Source organism: Populus euphratica, unplaced genomic scaffold (assembly GCF_000495115.2).
Source record: "Populus euphratica unplaced genomic scaffold, PopEup_1.0 scaffold1338.1, whole genome shotgun sequence".
NCBI classification, from domain to species: Eukaryota; Viridiplantae; Streptophyta; class Magnoliopsida; order Malpighiales; family Salicaceae; genus Populus; species Populus euphratica.
This window is the reverse complement of record NW_011501186.1, coordinates 13,059-24,474: the sequence shown is the minus strand read 5'-3', so window position 1 is coordinate 24,474 and position 11,416 is coordinate 13,059. Positions and strand designations below refer to the sequence as shown.

General features: G+C 28.8%; 1 protein-coding gene across 1 annotated transcript; it reads left to right on the top strand.

The window, feature by feature from the left end:
• The first annotated feature begins 5,149 nt into the window (after window positions 1–5,149).
• Window positions 5,150–10,584, top strand: LOC105117399 (protein BEARSKIN1-like). Its single transcript, XM_011015050.1, has 4 exons — window positions 5,150–5,419; window positions 6,300–6,577; window positions 7,006–7,765; window positions 10,507–10,584. The coding sequence occupies exons 1-3, from the start codon at window positions 5,257–5,259 to the stop codon at window positions 7,627–7,629; spliced, it is 1,065 nt and encodes a 354-aa protein (XP_011013352.1). The 5' UTR covers window positions 5,150–5,256; the 3' UTR covers window positions 7,630–7,765; window positions 10,507–10,584.
• The last annotated feature ends 832 nt before the right edge of the window (window positions 10,585–11,416 follow it).

Here is an 11,416-nt window from a genome sequence, read left to right as displayed (position 1 = left end):
TTTTTTTTTTCCTTTTATTTTATTCCTACACGTGCATGAGAGTGTGGTCACGTACATCAAAAATGAGAATAAATTATTGTTATTACTATTATTATTATTTTATTTTATTCCTACAATCGAAGAACCCAAATTGATTTAAGGTAACAAATCTTATAATAACCCAAAACAAAGCCAAATAACAATGGAAGAGACTCATTTTAAGAGTTAATGAACTAACTTTCTAATTTTAACGAATAACTTATTCTTATAACCTCTTTAAATTTGTCATTTTTTTCATTTTTTTTTTTTTACTTTAAGCAGACAAGATAGAATTAATAATGCTCAAAATGATGATATAAAACCATGATAAAAATGCACTTTTAAGTACTAATTGTTTATTCTAAGAAATTAACTAGAATTACTCTCTATGATAAATCAAAATAAAAATATATGAAATAAATAGGAAAATCCGGGTTATAAATTTGCATGTTCAACTAAATTTTGTTTTTACTAGAATATCAACTTTCTATATTAGTATTTAATTAGTATTAATAATGGTTTTTGATTTATTGATTCATATATTTTTAAATTTATTCTATTAAACATAAAAAAAATATTATTTCATTTCTCAATTACAAAAAAATAATGATACCCAAAAATAAATCCATAAAGTTAGCACATTATTATCTCGTATTAAAAACTAACCTTGAATCCTCAATGTGACATAGGATAGGTTACCCAAGTAATTTATATAAAAACCAGTTTATCCTTAAATTGATGTTCTTCTGAATAATCAATTTGGTGTCTATATTGATTCTGAGTTAAACATTATTAAAAAAATTAAAAAATTTAATTTAATTTTTAAGATAATTAAAAATAAAAAAGGATTAATTTAAAAATATGTGAAAAATTCAAATAAACTCCTTTACTAATAATTAAAAAATATATATCTTCTTACTTTTGAATGTTATTTCAATGGGTATTGTGTGTGTGTTTTTTTTTTTAATTTGTGTGGTACAAGTCATTAAATTCCACAGATATCATGTATTTTTTTACATATATATATATATATATATATATATATATATTGAATTTTGTATATTTATACGACCTTGGAATATTATCTGCCATGCTGGAAGAAAAGCAAACCTGTAGAGTTGAGCGTTGATGGTGAGGCCATGTTCCAAAATCATAGCCTTGGCAGCAGCATAGTTCTGTTAGTTCCCCAAGCAGCGTGCTAACTCCCAATCACTCTAATTAAGAAACGACAAGTTAGCAGCTGCAAGTTTCTGCTGAGTAGAATTTGATCGGACTCACAGTGTGATGTTTTCTGCAGTTCATCAACCGGTGAAGAATGTTTTGTTTTCTGCATCTCATCAACCGGTGAAGAATGTTTTCTTGTAATATTCCATCTACTGTCTCTGAGATGAATTGGCGTAAGATTTGTGAGGTAGAAGCCTTCAAATTCCACAAGAGTACAAGGCTTGCATCAACCCATTGGGAAGAAGCTTCAAATTCCAAGTCTCTCCAATCTTAATGGAGGAAGCATTAGATCATCGTGAGGCATTCTTGACATAAGATTTAGGAGTTTAAATCTCAATATTTTATTTTATTTGATAAAATTAATTAATAGTACAAGTCAGAATAAAACTGTATAATTTCAAATTCAAAATTCTTTTACTTAAATAATTATATTAAAAAAATAATATAAATTATATTTTAAATATTATTTAATTATAATTTATGTTTTTTGATTGGGATAATTTCTAAACTGGGTTGATGTTTAAATTAATTTATGTTTTTTGATTGGGATAATTTCTCAACTGGGTTGATGTTTAAATTAACAATTGTTTAATTTTTCTAGACTTTGTCTAATAAATACAATAACTGTAGTCTTTGTTAAGATCACAAGTTACCAAAAGAAAATATTAATGTGTGAGCACAACTTTTCTAGCCAGCCTAGCTCATTTGAACTCCGCAACCGCAAGTGAACTTCATCAATTACAGTTGTCTGAATAATTTGTGTGAGTGCATCAGATAAACAAGAAGAAATATTTGGCATGCCATGCTGCTATACATATTTCATTGAATTTCCACCAAATTACATGAAAGATGTATATATGATCAGCTGCTCAAGTAGTATATCTACTGTTTAATTAAAATCTTTTGAACATCTTGCCACGATGCTTCAGTCCCCAGATTAAGGACAATAAATCCCAAGAAAACAGAAGGAAAGCGTGCACTTCAATCAAGTAAATTAATCTGAAACCTCTTAAAGTCGTACAGGCATGTGCGAGCTCAAGCTATGGCGACTGCGTCTCCAACTGTTGTTGTTAATCAGTACTATACAAACTCGAAGGTAACCTATGAATCCTAGCAAATAAAACTGGTTATAGTTCAAAATTCTAGTCTGTCCAATCAAAACGCGAAAATCCCAAGAAGGTATAGTCGCGGTTTTCCCAGGCCTTTGCTTTGGTAACCATCAAATATCCCATAATTTTATGATTTTCGTTATTTTATTGGCATCTTTTCGCTTTAATTAATCCTATTCAACAAGAAAACTAGGTAGCATGAATGAAGCAATTAAGTCCCAATATATGTTTAGCGCGTGGGTTGCAATGCTAAAGCTAAACAGTAGATTGTGCTTGCTCATTAATTATTGATGAATATTATGAGTTCGAAGAAAACTATGCAATGGACATTTGTCATACAATTTAAGAAAACTATAATTTAAGCTAACTGATCCATCTTCCCTTATGAGTCTGTTCTTTTTTAATGCGTGCGTGTGTGTATATTCATCACTCACGTGTGCACACAACAATCTCCTCTTCCCTTGTGAGCCAATAAAAATATTTAACAATTTTATTACCATATCTTTTTAATGTAAGATATATTTATCATTAAAATATACACCCAACAGTAATTTTATTTATATTTCCATAGTTTTTTATTGTGTGTAAAGGAAAGGGAGGAGAAAACTTTACCAGAGAAAGGAAGAAAAAATTATAAGTGGATTTAGGGAGAGACATTAGCACTTTTAATTTATATATAAGTGATAATTTTCTTTTATTTTAAAAAACCTGTGATTTCATTATTTACCTTCTCACAGAATACTATGAAATTTAATAGTGTTTTTTTTTGTCCTTTAATTCTTTCTTACTCTAAAGATGATTTTTTTTAAAATTTTATTATTTCATATTATTTTAGCTTAAGATTGAGCTAGATAATTTTTTTCAACTTATTTTCTATAAGGTTGTCATGTTTTTAAAAAATGATTATAATAAAAGGTTGATGCTTGATTTTACATTAAAAAAATTGATTGTATTGCTTGTGAAAAATTAAAAATGCTGGAAACAAAATTGACAATGAGACAAAAAAAAAGTAGAGATTTTTTGGGTACTGTTCTTCTAGCACATTTCTAAAAACAATCACCTCCCAAGATTTGTTTTTGAATTTATTTTTTATCTATTTATTTTGAAAAATTTATATTTTAGTCTAAAACTTTATATTATTCACATTTCAGCTTCTAAATATGAGAGATGAGAAAGAGTTTCTAGAAAACAATTAAAGAGAGAGAAAGAGATTGATTACCTAAATTTCATAAGAAAAGATAAATTTGATGTAATTTTATTTTTGAGCTTTTATAATACTAAAAAAATAGACCATGATTAAGAGATATTTTTTATTTAATTATTTTTTTTAATTGATTTAAAAGTATTTTGAGTTGAGCAATTAGTTTATTTAGCTTTCATATAGCATAAAAAGTAGATTAGGAAAGAGAAAGACTTTTGGTTTAATTTTGTGTTTTGAATCAATTCAGGAGTGTTTTGGGTTGATAAATTAGTTTATTTTGATTCTAAAGGTGTTTATTAAATTAATGTTTTTAGGTGAAACTAGATTAAAATGTTGTTTTGTATTCAAAAAATTTGTTTATTGAGCTTCCATATTAGCAAAAAAAGTAGATTGGAATTGAGAAATATTTTTTATTTAATTCTGTGTTTTTAAACTAATTTAGAAGTGTCTTGAGTTAATAAATTAGTTTATTGATGTTTTAAAGATTTTTATTAGATGTTTTTAATTGAAAATAGGTTAAAAAACTTTTTTGAATTAAAAAAGATCCCACCCTAATTTGTCAACCACATCTCTGCTGTTGAAATCTAGCGTAGCAAATGAGATGTCATCTAGCAAATAACATGTCATAGGTTAAAAAACTTTTTTGAATTAAAAAGATCCCAACCTAATTTTTCAACCACATCTCCTGCTGTTGAAATCTAGTGTAGCAAATGAGATGTCATCTAGCAAATGACATGTAATATATTTTTTATAAAAAAATTAAATTTTAGATATATAGGTCTAAACTTGAAGGCCCATACACATCTATTGTTTTTTTTTTTTAATTTAAAATAGATATCTGGCCCTTTTTTATGTTTTTTTTTTACTATATTTTTTTGTGGATTTTCATTCAAATGCTCTATAAACAAAAGGCTTAGAATGATATTAAAATTGCTATTCAATTTCTTAATGGTTATTAAATAATATTATAGGTTTTTTATATAAAAATGGTATGTAGCAATTTCTTTTTTTTCTAATTAATATTTGAAAAATATAAAAAAAATAAGAAAAGAAATTCTCATGAATATTTAATGAAAACAAATTTCTTTTTCCTTAAAATTTTTTGATGGATTTTTACTTTAGTTTATCATATTTACTAATTTCTCTACCTTCAATCACGGTATTTGCTTCTATGTACACGGCATATCTCTCTAAACTCCAGCAAAAATGCTTCATAATAAAACTGGGAGCACTGGAAAGAAAGCATTATCTAAATATTCGGCCTAATTAATTTGGCAATTCTTGTGCTTCGTAAACGTGGATAAAAGGAAAGGTGCGGCCACGCTCCACAGAAGGTTGCGGATATATGAAACCATCCCTGAGTTGAGCTATAGAAACAAAATAAATAAATAAATAAAAGAAACTTGGTTATAGCTACGGCTAGTCTAGCTCCTTATGCTTTCCTTTTACGATATGTATATCCATGCCCGTCGGCGTAGTCACCGGCCGTCAACTTTTGTCACATCACCATAGAACTAGGGCGTCGTTGACAATCAGCATCATATTTAAGCCCCTTGGCTCCACCCTTGCGTGGAAAATGATTGCTATTAATTTACACATTTACACAACCTAAAATATAAGGAGTTAGTGTCAGCTACAAAACAACGAATTAAGAGTAAGAAATGGTATATTGCTGTTCATCATCCAAACTGGTATACTAGTTGCATGGCTACATCTACAGGCGGTGTGCCTCCAGGGTTCCGATTCCACCCGACGGATGAAGAACTGCTTCATTACTACTTGAAAAAGAAGGTTTCTTTTCAGAAGTTTGATATGGAGGTCATTAGAGAGGTGGACTTGAATAAGATGGAGCCTTGGGAGTTACAAGGTAAATATTATTTGATTGAACCCCAATGTAAGTACGTTTTATGCATTTACATGAGTAAATACAAGAAATTTGATTTCAGCTCCCTTTAAGATCGTATGTTTTGGTTGACATATTCCCACCCTCTTTTTTTCCCATCCATCGATCTTGCTTTAAATTAACTTGAAATAATTTCTCTCTCGCCTTGTGATCTTAACCACTTGGTGTGTTTAATCTATATATCCTAGCTATATAGCTTATGGAAAAAAAAAATTGAAATAATTCGATATATTGATAATAATAACGAATCCGTAGCGAAAACGTAAAATAATCTTTACCATTTATTTCTTGATCAGGATTTTATTCAGCCCTCCGAGATATAAAATTTCATCTTGTTTCCTCGATAGTTTTGTGCATGGAAGGGAATTTAAGAAGTAAAAACTTGCAATATTTATAATTAGTCCATACCAACCAGTAAAAGCCATTTTTTTGGTTTCATCGACTAAAAATGTTGTAGAAACAAGAAACCACTGACGAGGATGCTGGCTGCGGTTAATTAGAATAGTAATATATGTGATTTAATTGCAGGTGCGCCTTGTAGATTTGGTTATATGATCAGATCAAGTCAACCATGAATATAATTTATGCAATGATCCGAAGGAGAGAAAGACACTGATAAGAGTTGAATTACAACTCATTAACGCAGTGACTCAAAAGCTGATTAGCCATTCAAACTAAGATCTCTTATAAACAACTCCTGAAAAAATGGAGTGAGCTAATTAATTCATTTTATATCAAGTACTCCTGCATATGAGCTGACTAATTGCATCATCTCTAATGGATTTCAATTACTTTTTTGATGATTTTAATTACTACATGGTGATGCATGAGCGTGTGCGTGCAGAGACATGTAAAATCGGGTCAACGCCGCAAAACGAGTGGTATTTTTTCAGTCACAGAGGCAGGAAATACCCAACAGGGTCGAGAACGAATAGGGCAACAAACGCAGGGTTTTGGAAGGCAACCGGAAGGGATAAGTGCATCAGGAACACCGACAGGAAGATTGGTATGAGGAAAACACTTGTTTTCTATCGAGGAAGAGCTCCTCATGGCCAAAAGACTGACTGGATCATGCATGAATATCGGCTTGAAGATGGTGACGATGCTCAAGGAAACGCTGGTGTAAGTCTTTCCTCCTGGCTAATACCTCACTGCCCCAGCTAACCGAAATAGTAACAAAATTATTTTAAGAATGGTTGGAATGTTTTTGCATTGCAGAAAAAAAGAAAGAATAGGAGTGTCGTTTTTATGCATATATCTGCGATCACCTGCTCTAAATGTAGTTGGTCCATGAAAAAAACTGGCCAGAGAAAACCTAGATGCCTTAGAAACTATAGCAGCAGCAGCAGCAGCAGCAACTCCTCTTATCTTACCAAACCGGATAAATTAAATGATTTGAAATTCGAATAACAGAGAGGTCATTATAAGTAGCTAGGATATCATTTACCTCTTGAGCCTCTTCTGTGTATATTTTAGCTCAACATCCTTTTAGGGAAATGATGGTTCACTCAAGCTTGTTGATGAGACATTTATTCTGTATGCATGTCTAGGAGGATGGTTGGGTGGTCTGCAGAGTGTTCAAGAAGAAGAATCTATTCAAGGTCAGCAATGAAGGAAGAGCAGCAAGCATGGACTCATCTGACCAACAACTCCACAAACTAAACAATCAATCTCGAGCTTCCATGTACAGAGACAGCCAATACTTACTTCGTCAACACCATAACCATGGTAGCACTCAACAGACTTTCGAACAAAACAAGCCTGAGCTACCCCTTTGCTATCATCACATGGAAACACCCAATCAATATTCTCTCTTCCCATCCCAAACCCTAATGCCAACTCATAATCCTTTAGGTTATGACTACTCGGCTCTCCCTTCGGAGTCACCTGTCATGGTCAAGCAACTCATGTCGAAAGCTAGGGATTGTGAGAGTGGAAGTGAAAGCCTGAGGTACCAAGCTTGTGAGCCAGGGTTAGAGGTGGGCACATGCGAAGCACCTCAACAAATGGTTTCAGGGAGAGATGATCAATGGGCTGTGCTTGTCACTTCTCATCAAGGAAATGAAGGTTCTTCTAAAGGGGTGGCGTTTGATGCCGCAAATGCACCATCCGTGCACCCAATTAATCAACCCACTCTTCGTGGGGAGATGGATTTTTGGGGCTATGGAAAATAGTGGTACTGTGTTCTTAGTTCCTTTCGTATTTCTTTTTGGAAGACGACGTGCTATGAACATGGATTGGAGCCGGTCATTAAAAAACGCCTTTAATTTATACCGAGTATAATTCTAATTAATGATTGTTTCCTGGCTATTACATATAACTAAAACCGTTTTACTGTAGTATAAGTATTGTGTTATAAGTGAATTTACTATAAATTACACTATCCTATTATAAATTATAATTACTTTCATTATATATTGTGTTATTTAATGGGAGTGTGCGATGAAACTCCAGCGTGTAGGATCCAAATACTTAGGCTAGAGGTGCGCCACTTATAGACACCTAGCAGTTGGCTGCCAGGCTTAGACATTGGGTAGGCAAAACCTGCTGACCACATCCCAGGCTGTAGCCACTTAGGATTCGGTCTACTTAACCTTGGATGCTTGTGTTACTTACATGGATGCCGGGCAAATTAAACATGCACGTGGTGTTTAGGCTGATGCTTGTATATTAGGTTGATCAAGTATACAAGTGAAGTTTGAGCTAGCTTGCAGTGGCGTGAGCCAGGCAAGTGCTAGTCCAAGGGGAATAGGTCTGGTATCAGGACCCACGCTCATCAATAAATTTTGCGTAAAGATCCAATTTTATTGGATCCTTTGTCAATACCTATATTACCAAATTTTAAAATTCTAAATATAATTATTTATATTATAAATATAATTATTTTTATTATAATTTAATGTATTCATATCAAAGATATTATTATTTTTTATAATAATTTAAAATTTTAATATAAAAAATTTATTATTTGTATTCTAAATATTCTTATAATTAAAAATAGTATTATTTATGTTATGAATATTATTATTTTTGCTATAAGTAAAAGTATTAATATTAAAAATATTATCTTTTGCGTTACAGATATTATTATTTTTGTAATAATTAATATTGTAAATAAAATAATTACTAAATTAGAAAAAAATTATTATTAATATTGAAAAAAAACTATAAATTTGAAAAAATTATTATTAATATTGAAAAAAAAACTATAGATTTGAATTGAAAAGTAAAATTAAAAAAAAAATATTATTACTATAAAAAAAAAATCATGCGAGAAAATGTGGCATTTAGGCTATCTATCTATATGCTGGGCAGACCCCAATGCATACGTGGTGCTTGAGTTGTCTGTCTATGTGTCGAGCAGACCCCATCACACAAGTGGCGCTTGAGCGATGCTAGGCGTGCTTCATGCCCACACCCAACTTGGAGACACCTGGTGCTTGGGTCATGGTATCGAACAAAAAAGAAATGTATCTAGCGTTAGAATAAAAAAGTAATGAGTCTTGCATAAGGATCTAATTTTATTAGGTTCTTCTTGAAGACCCAAGGTTCTTAGGTCCTAGGATTCTAAATATTATTATTTATTTTTGTAATATTATTATTATTTCTATTATAATTGATAAATTTGAAAGAAAATAATATTAGTAATATTGAAAACATATTGTTATTTATATTATAAATTTTTATGGTATTTTTAATAAAAAAAAACTGAGCCAGCAACATATTATTATTAAAAATATTCAACAATTTTAACTATTTATATAAAAAATATTATAATCTGTATTATAAATATTACTATTTTTCTAATAATTCAACTTATTCATGACAAAGATATTATTATTTGTGTTATAATATTATTATTTTTATAATAATTCCAAGTTTTAATATATAGAAATCTTATTATTTGTGTTTTAAATATTTTTTAAATTAAAAATAGTATTATTTGTATTATGAATATTATTATTTTTACTATAATCAAAAGTATTAATATTAAAAATATTATCTCCTGGGTTATAAATATTATTATTATTTTTATAATAATTAATATAATTAATAAAATACTAACAAAATTAGAAAAAAAATATTATTAATAATGAAAAACAACCATTGATTTAATTTGAAAGTTAAAATTAAAAATTACTATTATTGTTGTCATTATTATCAATTAATTAATATTGAAAACATATTATTATTTATATTAAGAAAATTTAGGATATTTTAAATAAAAATAAAAAGTGAGCCTAAGGTGTAGTACTATTAAAAAATATTTAACAATTCTAAGTATTAATATAAAATTGTTTTATAATTTGTGTTGTAAATATTATTAGTTTTCTCAATATTCACATCAAAATATTATTATTTATGTTCTAAATATTATGATTTTTCTTATAATTCAACATATTCATATCAAAGATATTATTATTTGTACTATAAAATTATTATTTTTATAATAATTCAAAGTTTTAATGTAAAAAAGTATTATTATTTGTGTTCTAAATATTCTTGGAATAAAAATGGTATTATTTGTGTTATGAATATTATTATTTTTACTATAATCAAAAGTATTAATATTAAAAATATTATAATTTTTTTATAAATATTATAATTTTTATGATAATTAATATTATTAATAAAATAATTACTAAATTAGAAAAAAATATAATTATTATAAAAAATAACTATATATTTGATTTGAAAGGTAAAATTAAATTATTATTATTATTATCATTAATAAATTTTAAAAAATTATTAGTACTCTCAAAGAAAAATCATGTGAGGACATGTGACGCTTAAACTGTCTATTGGGTGCTGGGTAGATCCCAGTGAACACATGGTGCTTGGACGACACCAAGACCTAAATATTTTTGGGTCATGCAGGTTACAAAACCCAAAATAACCTTAGATTATTAGTTGTGCAAGACCTAAAATAGACTTAGTTTCGGCCAATACATGATTAAAATAGCCTTGGGTCCTGCAACATGCAGGACCGAAAGTATTTATGGGTCCTACCAGTGTAAGGATCTAAATTATAGTGTAGGCTATCTAACTAGTATATGTCTAATTGGACTCCATTCCATATCTTTCCTTCGCTATATCTTATACATTTTGTTAAATAATTTGTTTATTTAAATTTTAGTGCTTTGAGAGATTTTTTTTTTATGTTTAGAGCTTTATCTTAATTTTGGTATATATATGCTTTTATGTTTTAATGTATATCTACGTGCAAATATTCTAACATAAACTTTATTATGTCAAATTCAACATAACATATATTATTAATTTTATAGAAAAAAATTAGGTAACATTTGTATATTGTCTTAACTACGACAAAATAACCATGATGAGTCAATATAAAGAAAAGAAAAAAATAAATAAAGACAATTTTCTTTGATAATAGTGCATAAGATAAATTTGATTAATCAATACTATTCAATATACAACATATATTATTGATATAGATTATATAAATTTATAAAATACTTTAGTTAATAAAATGTATTCAATATTTCTTTGATTGCATAAAAAAATTTTGTGACACAATTACACACACACAGACATACCAAATGAAATGTAGACACAGTATTTTGATTCTGTCTTTTATTTTAGAGAATTAAACGGAACTTAGTATGTGGCGTTGTTATATCTAAGAATGATCTAAAAGATCGGGTCATAGGTTTCCAACTTATATACTGATCATAAAAACAAAAAAATAGAAATAAATAGAAACAAATTTCTGATGCGAATGAACAAGGCAAGACCAACAATATCATGATCCTTGATCAAACATAAAGTATACTTAAATGTACATACAATATAACATGAATTTAAATAATAAAAATAGAATCTTACTTAAAATTTGTAATGTAAATCAATATAAGAGATATTGGTTACAGAGAAGAATGGAGATGAGCTACAGATATGAGTTATAGGCCAGAGTCTAAATTTTTGAGGAAAAACATA